This window comes from Phaethon aethereus (assembly GCF_964289735.1).
Source record: "Phaethon aethereus genome assembly, chromosome: 1".
Taxonomy (NCBI): Eukaryota; Metazoa; Chordata; class Aves; order Phaethontiformes; family Phaethontidae; genus Phaethon; species Phaethon aethereus.
In genome coordinates, this window is record NC_138575.1 from 188,376,736 (window position 1) to 188,399,550 (window position 22,815).

A 22,815-nucleotide genomic window follows, 5' to 3' on the forward strand; every position below is an offset into this window, starting at 1 on the left:
TCATATGAAATTTAAAGTCAAAAAACTTTCGTGATTTGCTGAGTGGGTGGCTGAATAGGTTTTATCATTATGTCTCAGAGTTCTCTCTTCTCCTCTGTCAGATGATGAGAATTCACTCCAATCAAAAGTTAAGTTACGATGTTACTCTGACACTTTTAATTAAGGACAAGGGAAGTGGTGTGATTTCTTACTGCACATTAACAAAGGGGTTACTGCTACAGCCCAGATCTGCTTCAAGTAGCACAGTCCATGTCAGAATACATCTCGGTCTGCTGTAGCCATTTGCCCCCCGTAGGGTTAGATCGTGGCTGACACTGCAGAGACTGTGATTCAGCCAGCACCGTGCTAATGAAACTCTGTTGCTGTCCTCTAATGTGCCGAATGAGGGCTGGGGCAGTGAAGAGGGGAACTCAGGGGGACTTGATCTATCAGTGTGTAAGAACTTCTGAAGGCTGAGCAGGCTCTTTGATAACATGGTCCTAAAGAGACAGCTCAACTCCTGTTATTTTTCAGGACTCGCGGTACTGAATTCATGAGGTGGTCATTCCTCATGCCTGCCGTGGTAAGCAGGAAAGCTGCTGATGGGCAAACAGTCATAGCTGCTAGGATTTATCATACTCCACATGCCTTAAATTGAAGGAAATGAGAAGAAATGAGTGATGGAAGGGCTACAAATAAATGTCTGGAAGGGAAAAGTCAGGGAGTAGAAAGAGGCACGGCCACTCCTCACCCCCCAGTCCTGGCCCCACCACAACAGAAGAACCTGAATACAGACAGTAAAGGGGTCTCTCTAATCCCCGGGGGCTTTATGCCTCACTCCAGTCAGGGCGCAGGGTTCTTGCACCTTCTAACAACATAACACACCCATGATGAGAAACCAAACCCCACGTCTCTCTCTCCTCAAGGCACTATCCTCATCCTTGCACTGCACCATTACTCTTGCTTGTTCTCTTCAGACAATTAACTGCATTTGTTAAATGAATTAGTTGACCAAATACAATCTTGCGAAGGGGAGCAGTTACAACAGAGGGGCTGGTGAGCGCACGTAGTTCATGCTCTTCTTGAGAAATGCAGCTTTGAACCTTCTCAGGTGGAGGAGAGAAGCAAACCCCAACTTCTGGTATCCCCTGCAAGGGACATAAACCTTGAGCTCTCAGGTACAGAAATGCTGCCAGCACCTCTCCCTGCCCTCAAACACACCCAGCTGCTGTCACCTCACTTTTTGCAGCACCCACCTGCTCCCATGTGCTCCAGAAATGCCTGCTGCAAGGCCAGAGGACCCCAGCCAAGCTGAGGCAGCTACTCCCTGGCTCACGTCAGCTTGCTGAGGCTGAGGTTCACAGCTTCCAAACGCCAGGAACCCAGGAAGCTCAGACAGAAGAGACACACACGTATCCTGATGTGTGCAAGCCCTGCACTGGGGTTTTCTGGCCTATAACTTTAGGCCCAAATTGCTTTTATATTGGCCATGTAGAGCACATTTCTTACCACAAGCCTGTGTTGTCCTGCGGACAGGAAGGCTTTTGAAGAGTGGGCTGGCCAGGAAATGGCTGTTGCACTTACAAGGAAGTGAAGCAAAAGCATCAGCAATCACTTGGGATCTCCATCAGTAAAGGCGACCAACTTTTGCCCGTAGTCCGGAACTACTGGGATGATTTAAAGAGGCCTTGCACTCTTCTGGCTCCTTCTCCTCTCCTTGTGTTCAATGGCCCTTTTCATCTCACCTGGCTTGTCGTGAGGCAGTCACACAGCACAGAGGTGCCCCATCCTATGGCAGGTGTGTACTAACACATACACTGGCATGGGATGTTCACAGCAGGTACCCTTGGGTGCTTCTATTAAAGATTTGCATAGTGAAGTACAAGAACTGAACTCTGATGAGTTTGATGGAATTATAGACTTCTCCAAAAATTGAAGGGGGTTAACATTTTAAACCTTCGCCCAGCTTGTTGCAAAAATGAGCGTCATTTAGGAACTGTCTTTACTTGTCTTTGGTAAAGATCATCAATGATTAACCATACTATGTGAAATGAGAAGACTAGAGTGTAGTTAGGAATAACTTTCAGTGTAGCATAAAGTGAGCAATTTATTAAAATTGTTGAAATATTTCACCCAGAGTATACTCCTCCTCAGAGTCAGGGATCATCTGGTAACTGCTTGAAAAGCAGATACAGAAAGGAAAAATTAAAGGAAGAATCAACATCAGATGTAAGACGCTTGGTTGAACTTGAGAAATGCTCTGACAACAGCTTCAAGCATTCAAATGGAAAAATACAGCCCTACTTAATATTATTGATTTCATGTCTGGAGAAAAACCCACAGAATATTGTGTCCAAGCTGCTGGAGATGCTAACGGGAGGCAGACAGATGAATGAGGTCAAAGTCATTACTTTGTTCAAACAATGAAACTCAAACAGAAAAAAAAGCTGGCAAAAAGACTTGTCGTGAAATCAGTTTCACTCTCTGAAATATATTCATTTTATTATGCCTTGGTGATAATGAAGTAACCCTGTAAGTCTTTTGGTGAAATCCTGGCTTTTTAACCTGATGGGAATTTAATTACTGACTTCAGCAGAGTCAGGACTTTACCATGCAATTGCAACCTGGGCATTCAAAATGCTTCTGCAACCATGATGTATCTCTTGCTTTGGTCTGACTTTGGAGGACTGATACTCTTGACTACCATTTTATGGTACTTTTACAAAGGGTAGGAGTTATTCAAGGGACCTGTCCTCCATTTAAGGAGGGCAGATAGCTGTCAAGGGAGAGCACCAAACTCCTAGAAGAAGATCACCGAGTACTTCTAAAATGAGGCTTGTGTAAAAAAAAAAAAAAGAAATCACCCTTTCTCCATTAACAATAGAGGGATACCATGGATGTTAACCTTTCCACCACCAAAATAGGGATATAGTCACCCAGGTTATATAACTGCATCTGCATGCAGTGGCCTATGTATACTGAACTCAGCAGTGAGCAAAAGGAGATCTCGGATCAAAACATAGAATTAACCTATATACAAGGGGCTTCACAGAAAGCCACTGAACTTACAGAAACAGTGGAAGAATAAATTGCTTTTATAGTTAGCCACAAAACATGTGATTAGCATTTTCAGTTTGCAGAATGTCTCTACTCAAGCACACCTCCCAAGCAAGATTTTTTTTCATGTTGGGACTAATCAGGTCCCAAGAGTCTGGGAACATCCCAGAAGAGGATCATATCGGAAATAATAATTGTCCATTGTCCATTATTTTCTCTTCAGTTAAGACAGAGACATGAATTAAATATCATTATATGCAGCAATGAAGAGGAAATTAAAAGGAGGGCTGATTAGAAGCAAGAAGCAATCTTTTCCTAACAGCAAGGCTGAAGGAAATGAATGCTCAGTGACAGCACCTCTGGCAATCCTGGACGTCGAAGTCTCTGTTAACGCCAGGCCAGGATCCCTGGCTCTATGTACCGCTTCAGCCTGACATTTGGCCTTTCCTGCCACAGAGTATAGCTGGGAAATGTCAACAGCCATAACAAATATTAGTGCATGTACCTGGCAAGTCACTCATGAAACACCCTTATGACTGTTTACAGAGCCTTGTAAGATGATTTTCCTTTCTGGAAATAACAGATGTACTGGTAATACACTAAAATTTCGTTTTTTTTCCCCCCAGATTTGTGCGTGAACTGCCATGGCAGGGAGGATAACATGGCAGTTCTCCAGCCTCTTAGTTAACTGTGATCAATTCTCCTGCAAAAACAAGACAGAAAAAAATGAAGATTGGTCCATTTATAGGTTGGGCACATTTCAGGGGGGATATTCTTATTTTTCCAAAGGTGCTCAGATCCTTGTTTCCCTTTCAGGATGGTCTCACATAATGGAAATGTAGAAGACACACCAGGATAAGTCTAAGTATATATTTTCATCTGTATCTGCTTTTGCAAAGAAAGATATTTCCAGGTTTTATTTTAAGAAACAATATTTTCTAGTGTAAGATATGATGCAGATGAGTGCCATCAGCAGAAAGCCTCAGGACTTCAGAAAATGATCTTTTTAAGATTATGGTATGGGCTTTCATGATGTGTATGCAGTGTGCCTAAAGTTTCTACCGTCCTTTCTGGGATCCTGATTTTCTGCAAAGTAATCTAAATATGCCATAGTGTGAAGATTAGATTGTGTGTTCAATGTATAGACATACATTGCCATTTTTCCTTACCAACACCTCCCACTATTGCTCTGCATGAAAAGGTATTTCATTTGCTGAATTCAACCTGTCAACTGTAACAAATATGTCCTAATCCCATTATATGCATCACAGTTCACTAACAACCATGTAGGAGCCACCAAGCCTTTCTCTCTTTGATCATCCCAGACCTACACACTAGCCAAGGGCAAGAACCATGAAGTCTGCTGAGAATAGATGTGGAGAGACAACCTTCAAGGCACAACACCTAAGCACTACATATTTGATATGTGATAATTGTTTAAAAGGTACCTCAACTTCCATTTTACAAAGTTCATTACTGTAGCAATTACTTTATCATCCATTCTTTCCCTGTATTTCTCTATTTCCATTTATGGTGCTATGTCTTGTCTGATTTCATGGTGCAACTGTGACTTAATAATTGTAGCTTTCTGGTTTCCGTCTTCACCATTAAGTTAGGTATTGACTTCTTTTCTTAGGAGTCTAATACAGCTATGAGATCATCATGCAAAGAGCTCAAGGCACAGAGGAGCAGAAAATAGAGTTTCTATTCTATGGAAAATTCAGGCATTTAAACAATTCCTGCAATTACAAACTGGAACAAGATATTACATTTTGAAAAATTTACCATTAAACAATGATTCTCAAATATTTTGTTTTAGGTATCTGGGAATGATGTACTGAAACACTCTATTTAGGCAATTGAAATGTTTCATTTTAATGCTATTTCAATCTTTGTATTATACAAAAATAAGACTTTCGGGCTCTTCAGTTTTATCCAGTTACATATAAGCCAGAATGTAAAAATTGAAGCATTTAGGTAATTTTCCTTTAAAACATTTCAATCTTGCCAAACATCGTTTCATCCACATTTTTGGAGAGGAAGCAAGTTCCTTTAGAAAGTTTAAGTCTTATAATTCTAAATTCCTTTAGGAAACCTGCAACCAGCTGTTGTACAAAGACAAGTTTTTAGGTAGCAAATGTGAGCATTTCAAGATCATGAGTGGATTAATGTCTTTATTTTGGTTTGCAAAGAGAATCTTTCAAAGGGGCCATGAGATCCTGTGCAGACAGACTGCAATTGCAGATTTGCTGGAGCTATCAGACAATATCAGATGTCTCCTGTCCAAATGCTGAGAGCTATGAGGCTCTATCGACTTCACTGCAGAAACAGACCACAATGAATGCGATTCAGGAAAGGATTAAAAAAGAGAGGACAACATTTCCTTATCACAAAGCAGTTCACAAAAATCTGAGCCTTCCATGCAGGTTTAAAATAAAACTGCTTTCCTGGCTGTGCCATTAGACAGCACATTGACTAAAATAGATGGTAAAATACATTAGTGTTCAGACTGTTGCTAGTTCTCTTGGCTAGGAGGAAGATATCATATATCATCAATTTTAATTTTCATAGGTTTATGACAAAGCACAAAGCTGCACGGTTTGGATGACAAACATAGCAGGAAAGTTTTCCTTTTTTTCTCTCTCCCCTTACCCAAATCGCTGTTTTGACTGCAATCATTAAGGGAATAACAGAAGCAATTTTTGGCAGCAGGTTTTAAAACACATGACCTTAACAAGTCCTGTAACGATTTTGGAGAAAATAATGACTTAATGAATTAATTTCGTCCTCTTGTGCAAATTAGCTGTTTTCAAATTATACATGTGTATGTGAATCACTTCACTCAGAACTGAAAAACGGCCAGGCTTGCTCAGCTGCAAGGTGGCAGCCACAAAGGCAAACGGTATAACTTTGTAGCTTGAGTAATCCTGGACAGGACACTAAGGCAAAGCATTTCTCTTGCAGTCGTTTCCATGGTATCTTTAACACCCACATACAGCAAGTAGGACATTGGTTGTTAAAGTCTCATCCAAATAAATCCTACAAAGTAAATTGCACGGAACCCAATTTATCTACCTCGAAATTAAGTTTGCTGGGATTTGAACCTGTGGCTTCAGGAAAAGAAACAGACACTTCAAACCTGATGTGCAAATCATTCATCCGTTCTATCAGCTTTAAGACATAAATAGTAAATTTGAGGCCATATGCATGCATATATATATCTAAACCCATACATGGATAGCTGTACCTACATTTGCCTGAGATTCATCGTGCCCATTGATTTCTGCTAATTCCTTGGCGCTTTTTAACTGCAAAAAGTAAACAAAAAACAAAACAGAACAAAACAAGCACATTACTTGAGTATTTCACACAGTTATCTTTGATTTATTTGAAGGAGCATTTTATAAAGCTTCCAATAAGAAAAACAGATGGAGCATATAATTCTAATGGGTTTTTGCTCAAACCATTTTGAAACTAACACACTTAAGGCTTGATAGGTTGGCAAAAAGAAAAAAAAAAAGGAAAATAATAAGACTGGGTCATTATTTTTTAAATAATAAGATTAGAAAGTAGTTTCAAGGCATAAAAAGTGTACAGAATTGACTCTCAAGAATAATAAACTATTTCATTTCCCATTCTTGTTGCTATTAATTTAAACTTTACAATATTTGCAAGTTGCCACTAGCTAAATAGTGTTTTGCTAATGATTACTTTTGTATGATATATTTTGACCTGTTCAAGATGCCAAAGTCCTACTGTACGTTTCCTTCCTAGGAAGGAAGCACCTAAATAACTGACATGGCTCCCGGGTATGACAGAAACAGAGGTGAAGGGAAGATCAGCTCTCTTATTTAACCAGTGGCAGGAAGAGGTGAGGAGACACTGCCAATTCCAGATGTATGATCTGATCCAAAACTTTTTTTTTCCTCTTGGATTAGCTTTTTGGGGAAAATCCAGGGTTACACTGGGGATTGTAAAAATCATTCCCAAGAGATTTAAGCAATGTCCTAGCTCCCATCTTAAGCCACAGTAAAATATGCAGTTATTCATCCCGTGATTGAGCAAACACAGAAAGGAGGAGACACTGCAGCTCTCCTGAGCCTATAAGCCGTGGAGGTTTGTACACTTAAATGAAGTGCTCAGAACCATTTACTCTTTTGGTAAATCTCTGAAGAGTCATGCTTTTGTTCTAACTTAATTCAGAATAGATATCTGGGGTGGAGGGAAGATGGGGAACAATAAACAGAACTTTCCTCTGCATTCCTTGTGTTTTGTCAAAGAAGCTGGGGTTGACGTAACTGCTAATGATACAGCTGTGATCCTGAATGGCAATAGTCCTAAAATCCAGGACATGGAACAGTGTCATGTTTCCATTAGGTGTCTGACTCAGAAGCGTTGGAGGACTACCACCCTAGGGTGGCTAGGTTACCTCCATCATCTTTTTGCCGTGTGGCAGCAACAGGTAAACTGTGTGTGATTGAGTTCCCGGCTTCTCACAGTTTCCCATGTGACAATTAAGGTAAGCAGGCCACGGTCTCTGCGTACCTCATTACGCAGGGCTGTAAACTGCACCAGTTCAGGAACCGCTGCTCGAGCCACTAAACGGGTCCTGAAGGAGAGGGAAGGTGATAATCCCTGATAAAGCAGTGCAAAGAACAGCTGGGGACTGCAGACTCATCAGGTGTCCTGGTTCAATTCACTGATGCTCATCTTTCAATACCCTCAAAAAGTCTGGAATTTATACTGACAGCAGGGTGATGAATTTCCAATGAATGCTACATGTTTTCCCTGCACTGGAAAAAATAACCATCCTGTGAAACCACCTCACTGTGAGAGTGGCTGGCAGGAACAAGCCAAGATGGCTACTTCCAGCCAAGCACCAGAGTTAGATATTTCTGCATCGTGGTGAGACTAAAAGAGCATTTACCCGATTCTGCCAATTCTTCATTATAGAAATTCACCTTATGTGAGCAGTGCTTTTGAGTACAGCTGAATCACTCGTCTGAATATGAGGTCAGGAGAGCGTGCTCGGGTCTGTAAAACTGCTCTTCACACTCACGTCACGTCCTGAGCCCTCGAGGAGTGCTGCTCATGACCTACCTTTCGCCTTTCCTTTCCCAGGCTGACAGAGTGCCGCCACCCCTCGGTGGCTGCCGGCTCCTTGGGCAACGCTCGGCGTGCATCCTGCTGGTGACATACCACCTCCCCGTCAGCCGCACGCGTGTTTGACGGGAGAGTGGGCTCAGCCTCTGGCCTACGTTGGTCTGGCAGGCTTTTACCCCACCATGGTTTCCCACCATCACTGCCCCGGCACTGCTCCACCGGTTAATCTAACCTTAATGCAGACAGGTTGCTTGAGCATTTCAATCTTTTTTTTTTGTGTGCCAGGCTTTGAAAAGGATGCCAGAGCTCAGGCAAGAAGGTGCTAGAATCCACCTCTACACTAGGATCGCTGCAGCAGGAGGTGGAGGTGAACTGGTGGAGATAATGGTGGAAAACTCGGGGGTAGAAAATGTGCAGCTGCATTCCCCCAGACTAAAGGGGTAAAGTCCCTTTTTTTCCAATATTGTTTTTTTTCTAAATTCAAATTTAAACTATGTTCTTCTCTCATATCCTAAAAAGTGAAATCTTGGAATAGGAACCTCAGAAAAACATACAATATTGGAAAAACAGGACTTGCCTTACACCCTAGGCAGGCTCCATCGCGGGTCGGTGGTGAGTGTGATGTTACCAGCAGAGAGCATGCTGAGGCAACACACTGACCTAGTGCCGGTAAAAACCAAGGGCCTGCCTGGAAGCAAAGGAGAAGGGTCGAGGAGTTAGAAGTCTCGGATATGTCTCATGCCACGGTGGGATAGGTCTGACTCAAACCAGTGGGCGTGGATCCCTCTGGCAACCAGAGCTGGCGGCCACGGGCCAGATCTGATCCAGAAGCCTTTTGGCTACAGTAATGCAATATGGTGCACAAGCAACTGGGACTTCTCCCAGCGGGATGTCCCAGCCTGGACACAGCTGGGTTGGTGCGACTGGATGCGTGCGAGACGTGCTGAGCCAGCAGACGCGCGCAGACACAGCTGCACCTCCCCACGCGAGCGTGCAGGGTGGGATCCCGCTGCCAGCTTGAGATGAAAAGGCGGATTTTAGCAAACTAGTCACAAAACCAAACCATACAATCGAGGCGAGAGCCCGGCGCTATTTGTTTTTGAAAGAAATGTTCATATTTACCTGACTCCGCTAGATGATTCTCGATACCCGTTGTAGACAAAACACACAGAGGTGCTGTGCTGCTTGCAAAAGAAAGCTGTGAGCCTTGGCAAGTGGGGGACATTATTGCCACGGCTTCTGCCATCCTGGGAAATTTTGGAACCGCTTCAGGGTCGTTGGAGAAGCCCACTGGCTGCGTAGCGCTCCTTAGGAATTCTGGCTACTTACGGTCTTGGCCTTAGGTGTGTTTCAGAGCTAATTCTCAAAAGAAATGCAGATCCATCCTGCCTTTCTTCCAGCTACAGTTTCATCTGTCTGCCTAGCATGAGCGCACGTTTGATTTGCAATTAGTAGGAGTCTGCAGAGATTCAAAAGTCTGCCCTGGTGGTCCCTACTGGGGCCTAGCATTGTAAGATCTTCCTACAGGTTTTTGCAGCATTTAATTGCTACCAAGATATAGAATAACTTAATGAAATGTCATTATTTCTTTTTTTTTAAAATATTTTATAATGCTATACCTTGAATACCCTGTAAAAATGTAAATGAGATGCAATTAACTCAAGAGATCTGGTGGATTCTCTGTTTATATTCTGTCATTACCAAATCCATTCTTCCTCATTTTTTTTGTAAGTCTTCAAGCTGTCTTGCACCAGCTCTCATTTAGAAGGTTATCTTTGCAACTGTAAGTGCTAAGAACATGTATCTGAACATAGAAGCTTTATTTTTCACAGAATCTGAATTATTAGTTTCTAGAATATAGTTGTCACTAGATATGTTCAAAGACAAATGTTAGATGTGGAACAATGTCACAGTTTTCATAATGAGCATTAAAAAATTCTGAAATAAGCATAATTTTCTTTTCCCAATACGTACATTAAATGTACAAATCTGTCTGCAGACATATTCAGACATACATGATGAAAAATCTTGAACGTAAGAATTACCAGCATTTTGAATCTCTGCCATCTAAGCAATTGAGATCCCACAGTCTTTAGACTGCAAATACTCAACCAATTCACTAAAAATTTCAGCTCAAAGTTTATATAGAAAGGATTAAAATAAGGTCTCAAAGCAGAGACTGTGCCTGCGCAACACGGGTGCGGGCTTGTGATTTCAGTGTGTCCAAGCCATGTGGTCTGTACAGACAACGTGTATTTGTGCAGACTGTGCTTGCACAAAATGCACTGTTTCATCTCCAGATTTACAGATTTAGCACCAGATTTTCTTTTTGTTGTGTAACTATCCATCTTACCATGCTACCATGCAATACTATCAAATACGCATCTCAGTGTCATAGAACACCTTAATATCAAAGAAGGTATAATCAGATTTACAGGGTTTTGCTGCTCACTGCTTAAATAATTGCTTTGATAACTACTTTTTTTTTAATGTCATTATGAGAAAGGTTTTTGTATACTCTCATCTGTCTGAATAACACAGGAGATGCCAAGCTCTTTTTCTTCAATATCTTAAAGAGCTGTGTTCTTTTAAATATGTTTGCTTTTCAGGTATATTTAACTTTCACAACTTTTTTTTTTTTAAATTCAGAGTGAAAACATGCATCACTGATATCTATGTAGAATAACGTAAGAGGAAATGTTACTCAAGACATGAAATTCAATATTGGATAGTATAAAATAAGGGTCCCTTTTCACTGTTTCTCAAACTCTGTGTTATCCTCAGCTGCCTTCACAAATGCTAATCGGAACAGCCAAACAGGCCACATAAGGTTATGTCTTGCTCACAGCACAGTCAGCGGTCAGACTACTATGGATTTTGAAGGTGAAGCCATGAGTCCTCCATCTCCTCAGCAAGCCTAAACTAGCATTTTAATCCCACCAGCAGCACTTACCTGTTCCTGCAGGACTTTAAGCATCGCTTGTGTATGTGTTTGCTCTTCCTTGGCTTGCTCCAGTTCAGATTTTTTGTTATTTAATTCTTCCTGTATGCTCAGCAATTGCTGCACAAACAAAAGAAGTTTCTGGTTAGCACCATCTGGATCCAAAGCAGTTTTAAATCCTGTTTGATAAATCCTCATTTCAAACAACGCTTTGCAGCCTGCTCCTACATTTATTATTGTTGCATAATCTGCTGTGTCTAAATGGACCAGAGGTAAATTATTTTCATCTGCATCTCCTTCTGCAGCAGTGGTCCACGAGTAGTGCATCTGTTAATGTGTGTTAAGCTATTTGTTACACTAAAGTAGAAACTCCAGGTACAGTATATCACCCACAGAGCGACTGTCACATTCATCTGAACCAAAATCTTATTTGTAGAAGCATATGCGGTGGTTTTAATAATGCTAGGGTAAACACTATGGTACATAAAAAATTTAAAAGCACAGCCCTTTAATATAATTAGTCATTGGCCCACAGCCATTTTCATTCTGTGCAAAGCAATATTCTGGAAAGCTTTCACACTGAGTTGCCAAGAGGACAAAAGCTTTCTTTTTTTCCCCTTGTGCTGTGATATTTTATTAGTTCAGGAAGACTGATGTCCTATAATCAATATATCAGCCAGGAAGACTGCTGATCTGAATTGTCAAAACAGAAAAGCTATGTCCAAACCCTATTCTGGGATGTAGGGACATCTTTAAAAGCCCACGTCCCCTGGTCTTGGCTAGCTTTAGGTTCTGCCTAGATTTATTGTGACTGTCAAGAGCAGGTCAGTAGATTTAATTAATTCTGAAACAATTATGTATTTTTGTATTGATGTGATGAATGTTAGACACTGCTGAAGAGCAAGGGAGATAAACATGAGATTAAAAAGGAGTTTATGGCGCTTTCCCTTAGTGATCAAGAAAGGAAACTCTGATTTGCTGGGGCAACATATTGCTTGTAAGCATACTCCTTTTTAATGAGTAGTTGGATGAGGAATTCCTGTACTAACTTGCGTTACTGATCTAACCATGTATCTAAGTATCTAAAGCCTAGTTTATGCTTGTGCTTAGAACTGGTAACTCTGACTCAAACTGATGTTGCAGGTGTTCAGCATCTTGCTAAGTTACAGATAGCAAACCTAGAAATAGTCCCTGGCCTCGTTCTACTGCACTGGGAGACCCAGGCATCAAAGGACTTGGCAGCAGTATCGTTTTCAGAGCTGCTTGGAAACAGATGACATTTCAGGGACTGATGGAGTTACTGGTAGTGTATTTCTGTTGTAAGTGAACACCAATATGATGGATTAATTCAGCCACTGAAGTAAAAATACATGTGGGTATATGTCTGATTATATCTCACACACTCTACAGTCCAGCTGGGTTTGGTTTTTTGATGGATCTTGCCACCTGAACTGCTCCCTGGGAGCCTCCAAGAGACATTCAGTTATGTGTATTCACTCTACCACAGCACAAGAGCATTTCAAATTACAAGATTTTACATGAAATAACAAGATCTGTTCCACTGAGACTCTTGCCCAACCAACTTTTGCATGGGAAGCTCTACTTCTGGCATTTCCTCACCAGGGATGGATTGCCACCTCACGTCTCTGTTCATTTTGCCTGTTGTGTACTACTCCCTACATTTGCAGAAGATACACTGAATTTGTGTATACTGTCACCTGTCACACACTGATACCCATGCAAGTTCTTAGCACAATTATAGCTTTCCAGACATTTCATAACCTTTCAGCCCTGAGGGGACCATTTGGTCACCTCATGTAACCTCCTGTTATTACAGACCACTAAGCTTCACCCAGGATAGCTCTAGCTGATATCTGCAGTTTAGAAAAAAGGGACTCCAATCCTCAGAAGAGAAGCAGAGCTACAAGACACCAGAAAGATAGCATAAGCCCTTCTGAGGGTCATTGACACCCTTGAAGGGCCAAGTTGAGACACCTGAGGTTTGGTAAACAGATGTGTCACCTGATACGGGCTGGGAAATGTTCTCTCCTTCCCAGTGCAACCTGTTTGACCTTACACACCTGAACATGGCAAGGGTTGTTGAGAGAAAGGAGTCTTTGCTCCCCACCTCGGAGTCTTTGAGAAGTTTTGTCTCAACCGTGTGGCCAGCCTCTGATGATTCAAAGGGATGAACCACAATGAATGAAATGATCCTCACACAAAACCAGGAATGCATCTAGCCAGTTATGTACTGGGGGAGGGAAGCCCTTCTTTGTGTTTCCAGGCAATCAGATGAAACCTTGAAGCATGGGAATTGATTACTATCATTGTCTCAGCGCAGTGCTACAAGTACTTAGGGAGTCTGAGGAGGATCTTACAAGAGATGTCGTTTGCTCCACAGCCTCTGAAGGAAGTGAATAGCCATGCATATACAAAGAGAACATCACCACCGTCCAGACTGCACCTTCATCCCGATTCAGGGATTTTACTCCAGCTTCTGGGAGAAACCCTAGAGCCCATGCTTCTGAACAGTATAAACTCCCATCTGGAAGATCCCAAGTGAGTTTTCAGTCCGTCTCTGCCCCTGGAAAGCCTTTTCACTACTGAATGACTGTTACAATGGGACATCAAGTTTCACTTATGGGTTGAACTTGTTACTCTCCCACCAGACCTGAAATCTCCTTCCCCATCCTACCCGCACCCTCCAAATGGTTCTGCCATGACCAAGTTCTACATACTGCAGACAGGCTTACAAACGTCCGCTGTTTTATTTTCACATCTCCCACTGCAATCTCCCACTGTGATTTAATCTAATTATATCCCTCTTCCTTTAATCCCAGCTTTTTCTGTTTTGTGATTGAGGCATTTTTTCCAAAACTGTCTGAGTATGGGAGGAAGTGGTGTGGAAGACACTCTCTGAGAGCACAAGAGAGAGAGATGCTCCCTGCTCTGCATCTTTGTATTTGGCTCTGGACCAGCCATGAGCAGGAATCCCAGGAAAACATCCAAGATGCTCAGTCTCCCCATGGTAAGAGCGTGTGCATTCTGGTTGCAGTATGAGCTGCACTTGATATGAGATAAAACCTTCCAGCAGTATTAATGTTTAAACTGTCATAGAGTCATAGAATAGTTTGGGTTGGAAGGGACTTTTAAGGTCATCTATCCAACCCTGCTGCAATGAGCAGAGACATCTTCAGCTAGATCAGATTGCTCAGAGCCCCATTCAACCTCACTTTGAATGTTTCCAGGGACCTATGGGGCATCTACCACCTCTCTGGGCAACCTGTGCCAGGGTTTCACCAATCTCATGGTGAAACACTCATAGACTTATATCTAATCTAAATCTACCCTCTTTTAGTTTAAAACCATTACACCATTTCCTATAGCAACAGGCCCTCCAAAAAAGTCTGTCCCCATCTTCCTTATAAGTCCCCTTGAAATACTAGAAGGCTGCAATAAGGTCTCCCCAGAGCCTCCTCTCCTCCAGGCTGAACAACCCCAACTCTCTCAGCCTGTTCTCACAACAGAGGTGTTCCATCTCTCGGATCATTTTTGTGTCCCTCCTCTGGACCCTCTCCAGCAGGTCCATGTCTTTCCTGTGCTGAGGGTGCCAGAGCTGGATGCAGGACTCCAGGTGGGGTCTCACCAGAGGGGAGTAAAGGGGCAGAATCACCTCCCTCGGCCTGCTGGCCACGCTTCTTCGGATGCAGCCCAGAAGATGGTTGGCCTTCTGGGCTGTGAGCGCACATTGCTGGCTCATGTCCAGCTTTTCATCCACCAGTACCCCCAAGCCCTTCTCGGCAGAGCTGCTGTTGATCCCTTTGTCCCCCAAGCCTGTATTGGTACTTGGGGTTGCCCTGACCCAGGTGCGGGACCCTGCACTTGGCTTTGTTGAACCTCATGAGGTTCACATGGGCCCAACTGCTGTCAACTACTGCAGGCTTACTGTGTGTGCATAGGCTTATGTTTTCAAAGACAGCAAAAGGGTCTTATTTTAATGGGAGTGGAAAACAGAGTATCTGTAACAAAGGCACCATGTTCCCACTCACACGTAAGGTTTTTCATTCACAGAACTGGGACCTTCCCATCCAACCCCCAAAGACATTAGAATTTTTTTAAACCTTGTAGCCATCCCCCAGGTGTTTAACCTTCTTTCTTTTTCTCTCCCTCATATTTATCTCCAAAAGCTGCAGAACCTGCTCATTTTACATGGGTCAGGTTCTGAGATTTCTTTTTCCTGAGTGGTTGATGCCACCACCAGGAAGTTGTAACAAGGAGTTATACCTGCCAAACAGCATATTTTTCCCTTCTGGTTTCATTTTTGAAAATGAAGAAATAGCTTTGAGTAAAAAAAAATATCAGTCTGAGACAGATGAACAGCCTGAAAAATTTCAGCACAAACACGTGATGTTTGGCAAAATTAGAAGCAAATGGGAAGAGGATTTTATACTGGCAGGAATGAGGCAAGTTTCATAACACGGACTGCTGTCATGCCTGCTTATTAACAGACAGCCTCTCTGTAAAGATTGTAATGAATGATGCCAAGACGATGGTATTTAATTATTTAAAATTATTTTGTTTTTCACATAAATGTTCTTATTAAAAATTGATCCTACAGATATTTCTTCTGCCCTTCAGATTGTTTGCAAGTGTACACCTCAATCAATTAAATTGTTCTTGATTTTAATGTCTGTGCTGTCTGATACTGTTCCACCTACTTTGCTATCTCATCCAGCGTTTCTGCCAGAGCTTCCCCCCATGGCCGGCCACCCACCCACACAGCATTTGCTACCTGGCTTCCCACCTGTTATATCCTGCTGGCTTGTCCCAGAGCTACTGCCAGCACAGCTATCAAAGTGTCCCTTCCTTTAATCTTGTCTCACCTCTCTGGCCATTCCCTTTAAGCCCTGATGTCCCCAACTGTGTGGCACAGGCATGGCATTCAGACAGCAGTTCCCCAGTTTCCTCAGGCAAAGTAGTGACTTGTTGGTCACACAGCCAGGAAATACCTGGCTCATTCTTCTGTTGCCTTCCCAGTGGTCCCCAGTGTGCAATTCTTTAGGTCTCTGAGGGTCCCCTACAAGGTATGCAAGAGTCTTTTCCCTGACCCAAAATCCCAGTGTCAGGAAGCAGAAAAGCATCTCATGGTGCTCGCAGCAGCTCTGAGGATCCTAGGGAGAAGCGTCTGCACAGCGTAGAGCTCCACCAGCATCAGTCTGGAAGCTCAGCTGGACTACACGCAACCAAAACCATTTGTCACCATGGCTTCCAGGTTGACCCTAAGGGATAAAGCAGTGTAGTAGGTCCAGATCAGACTGCTAGACGCCACTGATATCCTTTTAATGGCATTTCCAGAGAGGAGACAGGAAAGAAATAAAAAATAACTTACAGGTTGTCTCTCCAGAGATCAATCAATGCATTTCAGACAAAAAAATGCAATACAGCTTGCTTGTTTCCAGTGGCAGCTCTGGAGATGCTATGTATAGAAATGGTAAATATCTCTCTCCAGTGTTAAGCTTCCTTCATTCATGAGGACAAAATCTTCCCTGTACATAAGTGGGTAGCTAATTTCTTTATATTGGGGGAAGGGTATGTATGTTTTATTTTGTTTTTTTCACACATCCCACCTCCAGTGCTGCATCCCTGTCAGAGACAGCTCAGTACTGCCTACATTGCGTAGATCTCAAAAATGCAGACAGAAAATTACCATCTTAAATCAGTCTTTGCAGCTTCTGAAACTTTAAATATAGATGGCATTATTGAAGCCAGCTGAATTACTCAGACTGTGTACAATGCAGTGCCAGCATGGCCAAGAATGCTAACAACCGAACAACACAGAGTGCCCCAAAATATATGAGAAGCCCTAAAGGGAAAGTAATAGCTTGCTGTTGTGTACCACTGTGCAGCCATGAAATACTCCTCCTCTTTCTTCTCCTCCTCCCTGCCCACAGTTCTTCATTGCTCCCCAAAAGGCAGTGTTACATGTGTAAATTTAAATATAAATTACGGACGTATCTAGAAGTGTGGTCACACACTGAGCCTAGCAGGACAGAGAAGGGTCTCAGAAGGAAAGCATGGTTTCCAGCATGAAGCCATCAACTTAGCATGCTAAGAAAAGGGAGACAGATCAGAAGAGACCACAGGGCCTGGGGCTGTACTTAAGATACTGTAAAGCTCACAGAATAATGAAAAAGGAAAACGAGCATTTGCCACAAGTTTAGCAGTTATACTGCTGAATGGTCTTGCCCCTGCTCTTTGGTTATGGTTTTCTCTACAGCTGCTTGAAGTATGAAAAAGTTACACAGACCTTAAAGGAAGGGAAGTAAAGAAGAGCAAACGAAAGAACAGCTCTGAGGTGGGAGCGCTGACTTTGATCACAGGTTGTGCAGGCAGTTTCAGCAAACCCAGCCTGTTCAGCCATGGGAAGGAGGCCCAGACTCTTTCCCATTTCTGGAGTAGCTGCAGAGTGTCCAGAAAAGATCTGTTGCAAACTCTTCTGAAATGAGTATGCGAAAGAGGGGTGATGGTCTTACACAGCCTGACTGAGACAACTCTTAGACACTTAGTGAACTCAGGCAAACTGAATTCTCCTGTCTGTATAATGTTTGGGGGCAGCATATTACCCTCCACTTACTACCTATAGGGAATATATCCATGTACAGGAAAAATGGAGAGGTCTGGTTCACTAGGTGCCTAAACAGAAGGCAATACTTATGTGCCTTAAATAGGCAGGATGTATCCCAACCAAGGCCGCCTTTTTCAGTCCCAATGAAACCAAGGCTGGAAGACTAAACAGTAACCCTAGGAAGCAGTTTTCACTTGTGCAAAGTGCAGCGTTTTTTCCCTTAACTACTCTAGAATCAGAGATTTTAAAAGTATGAAATCACAGGCATTGAAAGAACTCCAGAATTTACCTAAAAATTAAAACACTCATTAATGCTAGCAATTTCTGAGGTTTTATTCCTTTTTTTCTCAAGTAAAACCTTGCTGTGTCTTTTTTAACTTTATAGAAATAAAAGTAAGTTAGAGTTTGCCAAATGGAAGAGGATGAAAATCAGCAAGAAAAATAAGTGTTTTGAAATTCTTGGAACCTGTTCACAAATACAGAGGGGAAGGATGGTAAATATTTCTTTTCAGAATCTTCCTTAGGTAGAAGGAAAAGAAATAATAAATCAAAATGAAATCTCAGGTACACAACCAATTGCAAAAAAAAAAAATACAAATCCTTTGCCCAGTACTTCCACAGACCGTCTGGAATAGTGTTTTTCTCTTTTTGTAAGACAGACAAGATTTCATATCACAAATGGCCAGCACATGGCAGGCTTGAATAATGAGAAAGTGACTTCCCAGCTGAGCAAATATGCATTAGTAACAAGACGCTGATGAGACCAGACAAATCACCAAGGAAACAGGAGAATGTGAAAGACAAGTCAAAGAAGCTTTAGAAATGAACCCTCAAGGAAGTTAGCCATGTTGCAGCCGTAAGGGTAATGTACATGCCACCCTAATGTATGACAAGGCATTATTAAAATCAAGAGTATGATTGTGGATTTTTTTAAAGGAGTAAAAAGAAACACAGTGTAATAATGCAATGTTTCTCATCCCTCTCACCTCGTAGTGACCACCTGTGTCATAGGAACTACGCAGATGGCATTATTTGTATGGATCACGGGGCTTGCCATGATGAAATAATCCAAGCCCTGACCCCCCTGCCCTGGGCTGGTGAAAAGCTGCACGTGGACCAACAGTCCAGCTCCTGCTTGTTGGCCATCCACCTCCAAAGTGAGTTTTCATGGCTCTCTAGCCAGAGGCAAAGACTGTGCTGAACATGTTAGCTCCACGGGATAACCATCTCAGAGGGGACCAGGGAGCGGGACACAGACCTGATGGGTGAGCGAGTATGGTGGCACTACTGAAGAACTCTGTCCAGCTGCTTCCTTAGGGAGATGTTTGCCATGCTCCCCTCCCCCTGCTATTAGATTGACTGCAGACGTCTTACAGCTTTACAACACTCACAGTAGGAGCAGGCAGGACTGAACCCGAAAAATATGCCAAATGAGAAAACAGGCAGATGGACACAGACACACTGAGACTACCTAAAGAGGTTACAGAGAAGATGTAATCAGGCTTTTCTTGGATAAGGGCTGAGGGTCAATAGACACATAGGAACATTTCTATTACATATAAAGAATATATTCCACAGTGAGGGTGGCCAACTACTTGAGCAAGGTCTCAGAGAAGCTGAGCCATCCTTTGAGGTACTGAGAACATAGATGGACAAGGTCCTGAGCAAAACTGAGAACTCCAGAGCTGCCCCAGCTTTGAGCAGAGGGATGGTGTATGTGACCTCCAGATGTTCTTCTATGATTCTAAAGAATACCTAATAAATATCAGATAATTAGCTCTCAATTTCTTTTGTTTCTGTAAGGCACAGTAATTCAGCCACACCAACTACAAGAGGCAGTGTTAGAGGTTGGACAGCAGATGAAAGGAGAACGTGGATGGTGCAATGAATGGCTTAAGAGCCAGTCTACAGCTTTCCTTCACCAAGTAACTTTTAAGTATATCTCTCACTCCTCAAGTTCTCTTCAGTCAACTATGGACTTTTGCAGCAAATGAGGAAAAGACCCAAGTCTTTACGAGCCTTACAGAATCAATCCTTCTTCTCAGAAGTGAAAATCTCCCAATTTACTAATAGTCACTTACTGCTAGCATCAGGGATCCCTCTCCAAGATCTGACTTTCACAGCAGATTATACAATGTCTTTGGTTTTCATGGTGGCCTGTGGAGGGGGGAAGTCTGACCAAAGCCCACAGCACCTCATCAATAAAGCTCACTCCTACCTTTGCTAAATGAGGTGACTGGCTTATTACATAGCTCTTGACTTTACTGGCAACAGGTGAGTGGACAGATGGGCTTACAGTTTGCTCTGATCCTTATCAAAGGAAGACGGTTCATCCCAGATGAGCATCATGTTCCCCCTGCCCTCATACTTGTCCTACAAGGCAACCAGTCTGTACCTGGTGCCATGTACAGTCAAAAGAAGACATGATCATCCATTCATAGCAACCTCGTCTTCTCTAACCTTCTACTTGTACCTGTCCATTTTCGATACCTCCTCACCAGGCAATGGCACTTGAACTGTATGACCCCATGTCTTTTTTTCTTGGGACTGCAAATGAGTCAGATTAACCCAAATTAGATGTTTAAAATTTTTTCTTTCCTATTCAAAAAGAAATATTTTATTTATTTTGAAGGAGAATAAAAAGATCTGACACATTTTAATTTGAAGAATGACATTAGGGAAGAAAATCAATTTACCCAGTGTAATTCCCATAGAAACGCAATACCTAGAGTGGAAGCAGAGTTCCTAGTTATGATAGCATCAAGCATGTTTGAGAACTATGTATCAGCAAGAATCAGCAAGCCAACACCAGTATTTAGGATCCTTTAAAGAATTCACATAAGATCACTGGAAGGTAAAACTTATGAGATCTGTCCTTCACCACCAATATACTACACAAGCATGTTAATGAAGACATTAGTTGATTTCTTTAGTCTTTTAAATAAAATGTGTGCACTCAATTATTTCTTTCTGAAGTGTTTATTCTTGCTGCCTGTCTGAGTTTAGCTTTACCAGTGGTAGCAGGCACAAGGGTGGTAGCAGGCACAAAGATGCTACCATCCACTATCTTACCACCAGAACAACTATTGTGAATATGGTGCTTAAAGCATCTATAGGCCCTTATTTGCACTTCCTCTAATGTTATTGAAGTGGTGATGGCAGAAGTGGGAAATTAAACACTACTTTCAATAAGGAAAGGTTGTTAAACACAGAGGAGAACCCATTTGGCTTGTCTGAGATCTGGTAAATAATTAGCACTTAATTGCCAGCTGCTCTTTTTTTTTAATATAATCAAAAAGAGTAAGTATTTTCTGGAAGTTTGAATGTGGACAGTACTGAAGAGCTCTGAAAAGCACAAGGGAACAAAGATAATACTTATGGAAACATTTCTCTCTGAACTGGGAGCAGATATATTTTTTAACCAGTTTCCAAATATGAACCATAGGGTGACAAAAGATCACAGAATCACAGAATCACAGAACGTCTAAGGTTGGAAAGGACCTTCAAGATCATCAAGTCCAACCATTAACCCAACACCACCATGCCTCCTAAACCATGTCCCAAAGTGCCACATCCACACATTTTTTGAACACTTCCAGTGATGGTGACTCCACCACCTCCTTGGGCAGCCTGTTCCAATGCTTGACAACTCTCTCAGTGAAGAAATTTTTCCTAATATCCAATCTGAACCTCCCCTGGTGCAACTTGAGGCCATTTCCTCTCGTTCTATCACTAGTTAGTTGGGAGAAGAGACCAACACCCACGTCGGCACAACCCTCTTTCAGGTAGTTGTAGAGAGTGATGAAGTCTCCCCTCAGCCTCCTCTTCTCCAGACTGAACAACCTCAGTTCCCTCAGCTGCTCCTCATAAGACTTGTGCTCCAGACCCCTCACCAGCTTTGTTGCCCTTCTCTGGACACGCTCCAGCATGTCAACATCCTTCTTGTAGTGAGGGGCCCAAAACTGAACACAGGATTCAAGGTGTGGCCTCACCAGTGCCGAGTACAGGTGGATAATCACTTCCCTACTCCTGCCGACCCTTGCGCCATCTCACTTAGACAAAAGGTTCCTAATCTAAATCCTGCCCGTACTGTGGAAGCTGTGTGCACTACACAGTCCTTGTTACCAGATATGTACCGTGGCCATTCTCCTTTGAGGGTGCAGTGAGTGTAAGGAGGAGCTGCAATGCACTCCAGCAGTTCTTCTCACCCTCCCAATCACAAGGTAAGGCATATCACAGACCAAACTGTTCTTCCCTGGATGAACACTGAAAACCTGAAATGGTTGCTAGTCATCTGGCATTTATCAGAGCCCTTTGAAATAAGGTGTATAAGTCTCAGGTGCGTGTGCTATTTATTTTACATGCTAAGTGATAAGTAAACTGCAAAAGCTAGTCCTCAGTGGGTAGGAAATGTCAGGAGCAATGTGGCCTTTGTAGTAAGACCTCCTGTTGCATACTGAACAGCAAGGACAGGAAGGTACTGAATAGGTGGTGATTAACTGTGCACTCTCTGTCTGTGGCACCGAACAGGGAAGAGTCTCTGAGGTGTATGAAGCAAAATACAGGCGGTAGATCTGGCAACTCCCGGCTTCTGAATGCTCGGGTTTGCAATCTGCATTGCTATTCAAGTGAAATTAATACTGTTTTGGGGAAAAAAAAAAAGAAGACAAGACAAAAGGACTTTCATCAAGCTGCGTCGGAATGACACCCATGTGGATCATCAACAGGGACAGTTGCCTCAGTCTCCTACTGAGACAACCCAAGCTTACAGGGTTGGTGGCACCAGCAGCTGTGTATCAGCCTTTATGTCAACAACCCACGGCCGTTCCCATTGTTCTTGCTTTCTACCCTGAGCGCTGATTTTAGGAGAGGCACGCCCATGCATCCCCTGCTCATGCAATAACCCCATGGCTAGGCTTTAATGCATCACAGCCAATGAAGGGGAGCTTGTGCTGTCGCTGTGTGTTACGAGTATGAACCCAAGCGCAGCTAATGAATTGGTCTCTTTAGGGGACCAGGGCAATGAGATGCTTCTTGAATGTCCCAGATAGATACACCCCAGCATTTGCAATAGCAGAACTTTAGGCACTTGTGTACATTTCCTAGAGAA

At 42.6% G+C, this 22,815-nt stretch overlaps 1 protein-coding gene across 1 annotated transcript in view; it reads right to left on the minus strand.

Annotated features, from left to right (window-relative positions):
* The window catches only part of ENOX1 (ecto-NOX disulfide-thiol exchanger 1), a 143,836-nt gene that overhangs the window by 18,118 nt on the left and 102,903 nt on the right, over positions 1 to 22,815 (minus strand). Inside the window, exons 9-10 of the mRNA XM_082013807.1 lie at positions 11,093 to 11,200; positions 6,288 to 6,344 (exon numbers count right to left, since the gene is read on the minus strand). Coding sequence (XP_081869933.1) covers positions 6,288 to 6,344; positions 11,093 to 11,200 — 165 coding nt within the window. The remainder of the gene's footprint in view (positions 1 to 6,287; positions 6,345 to 11,092; positions 11,201 to 22,815) is intronic.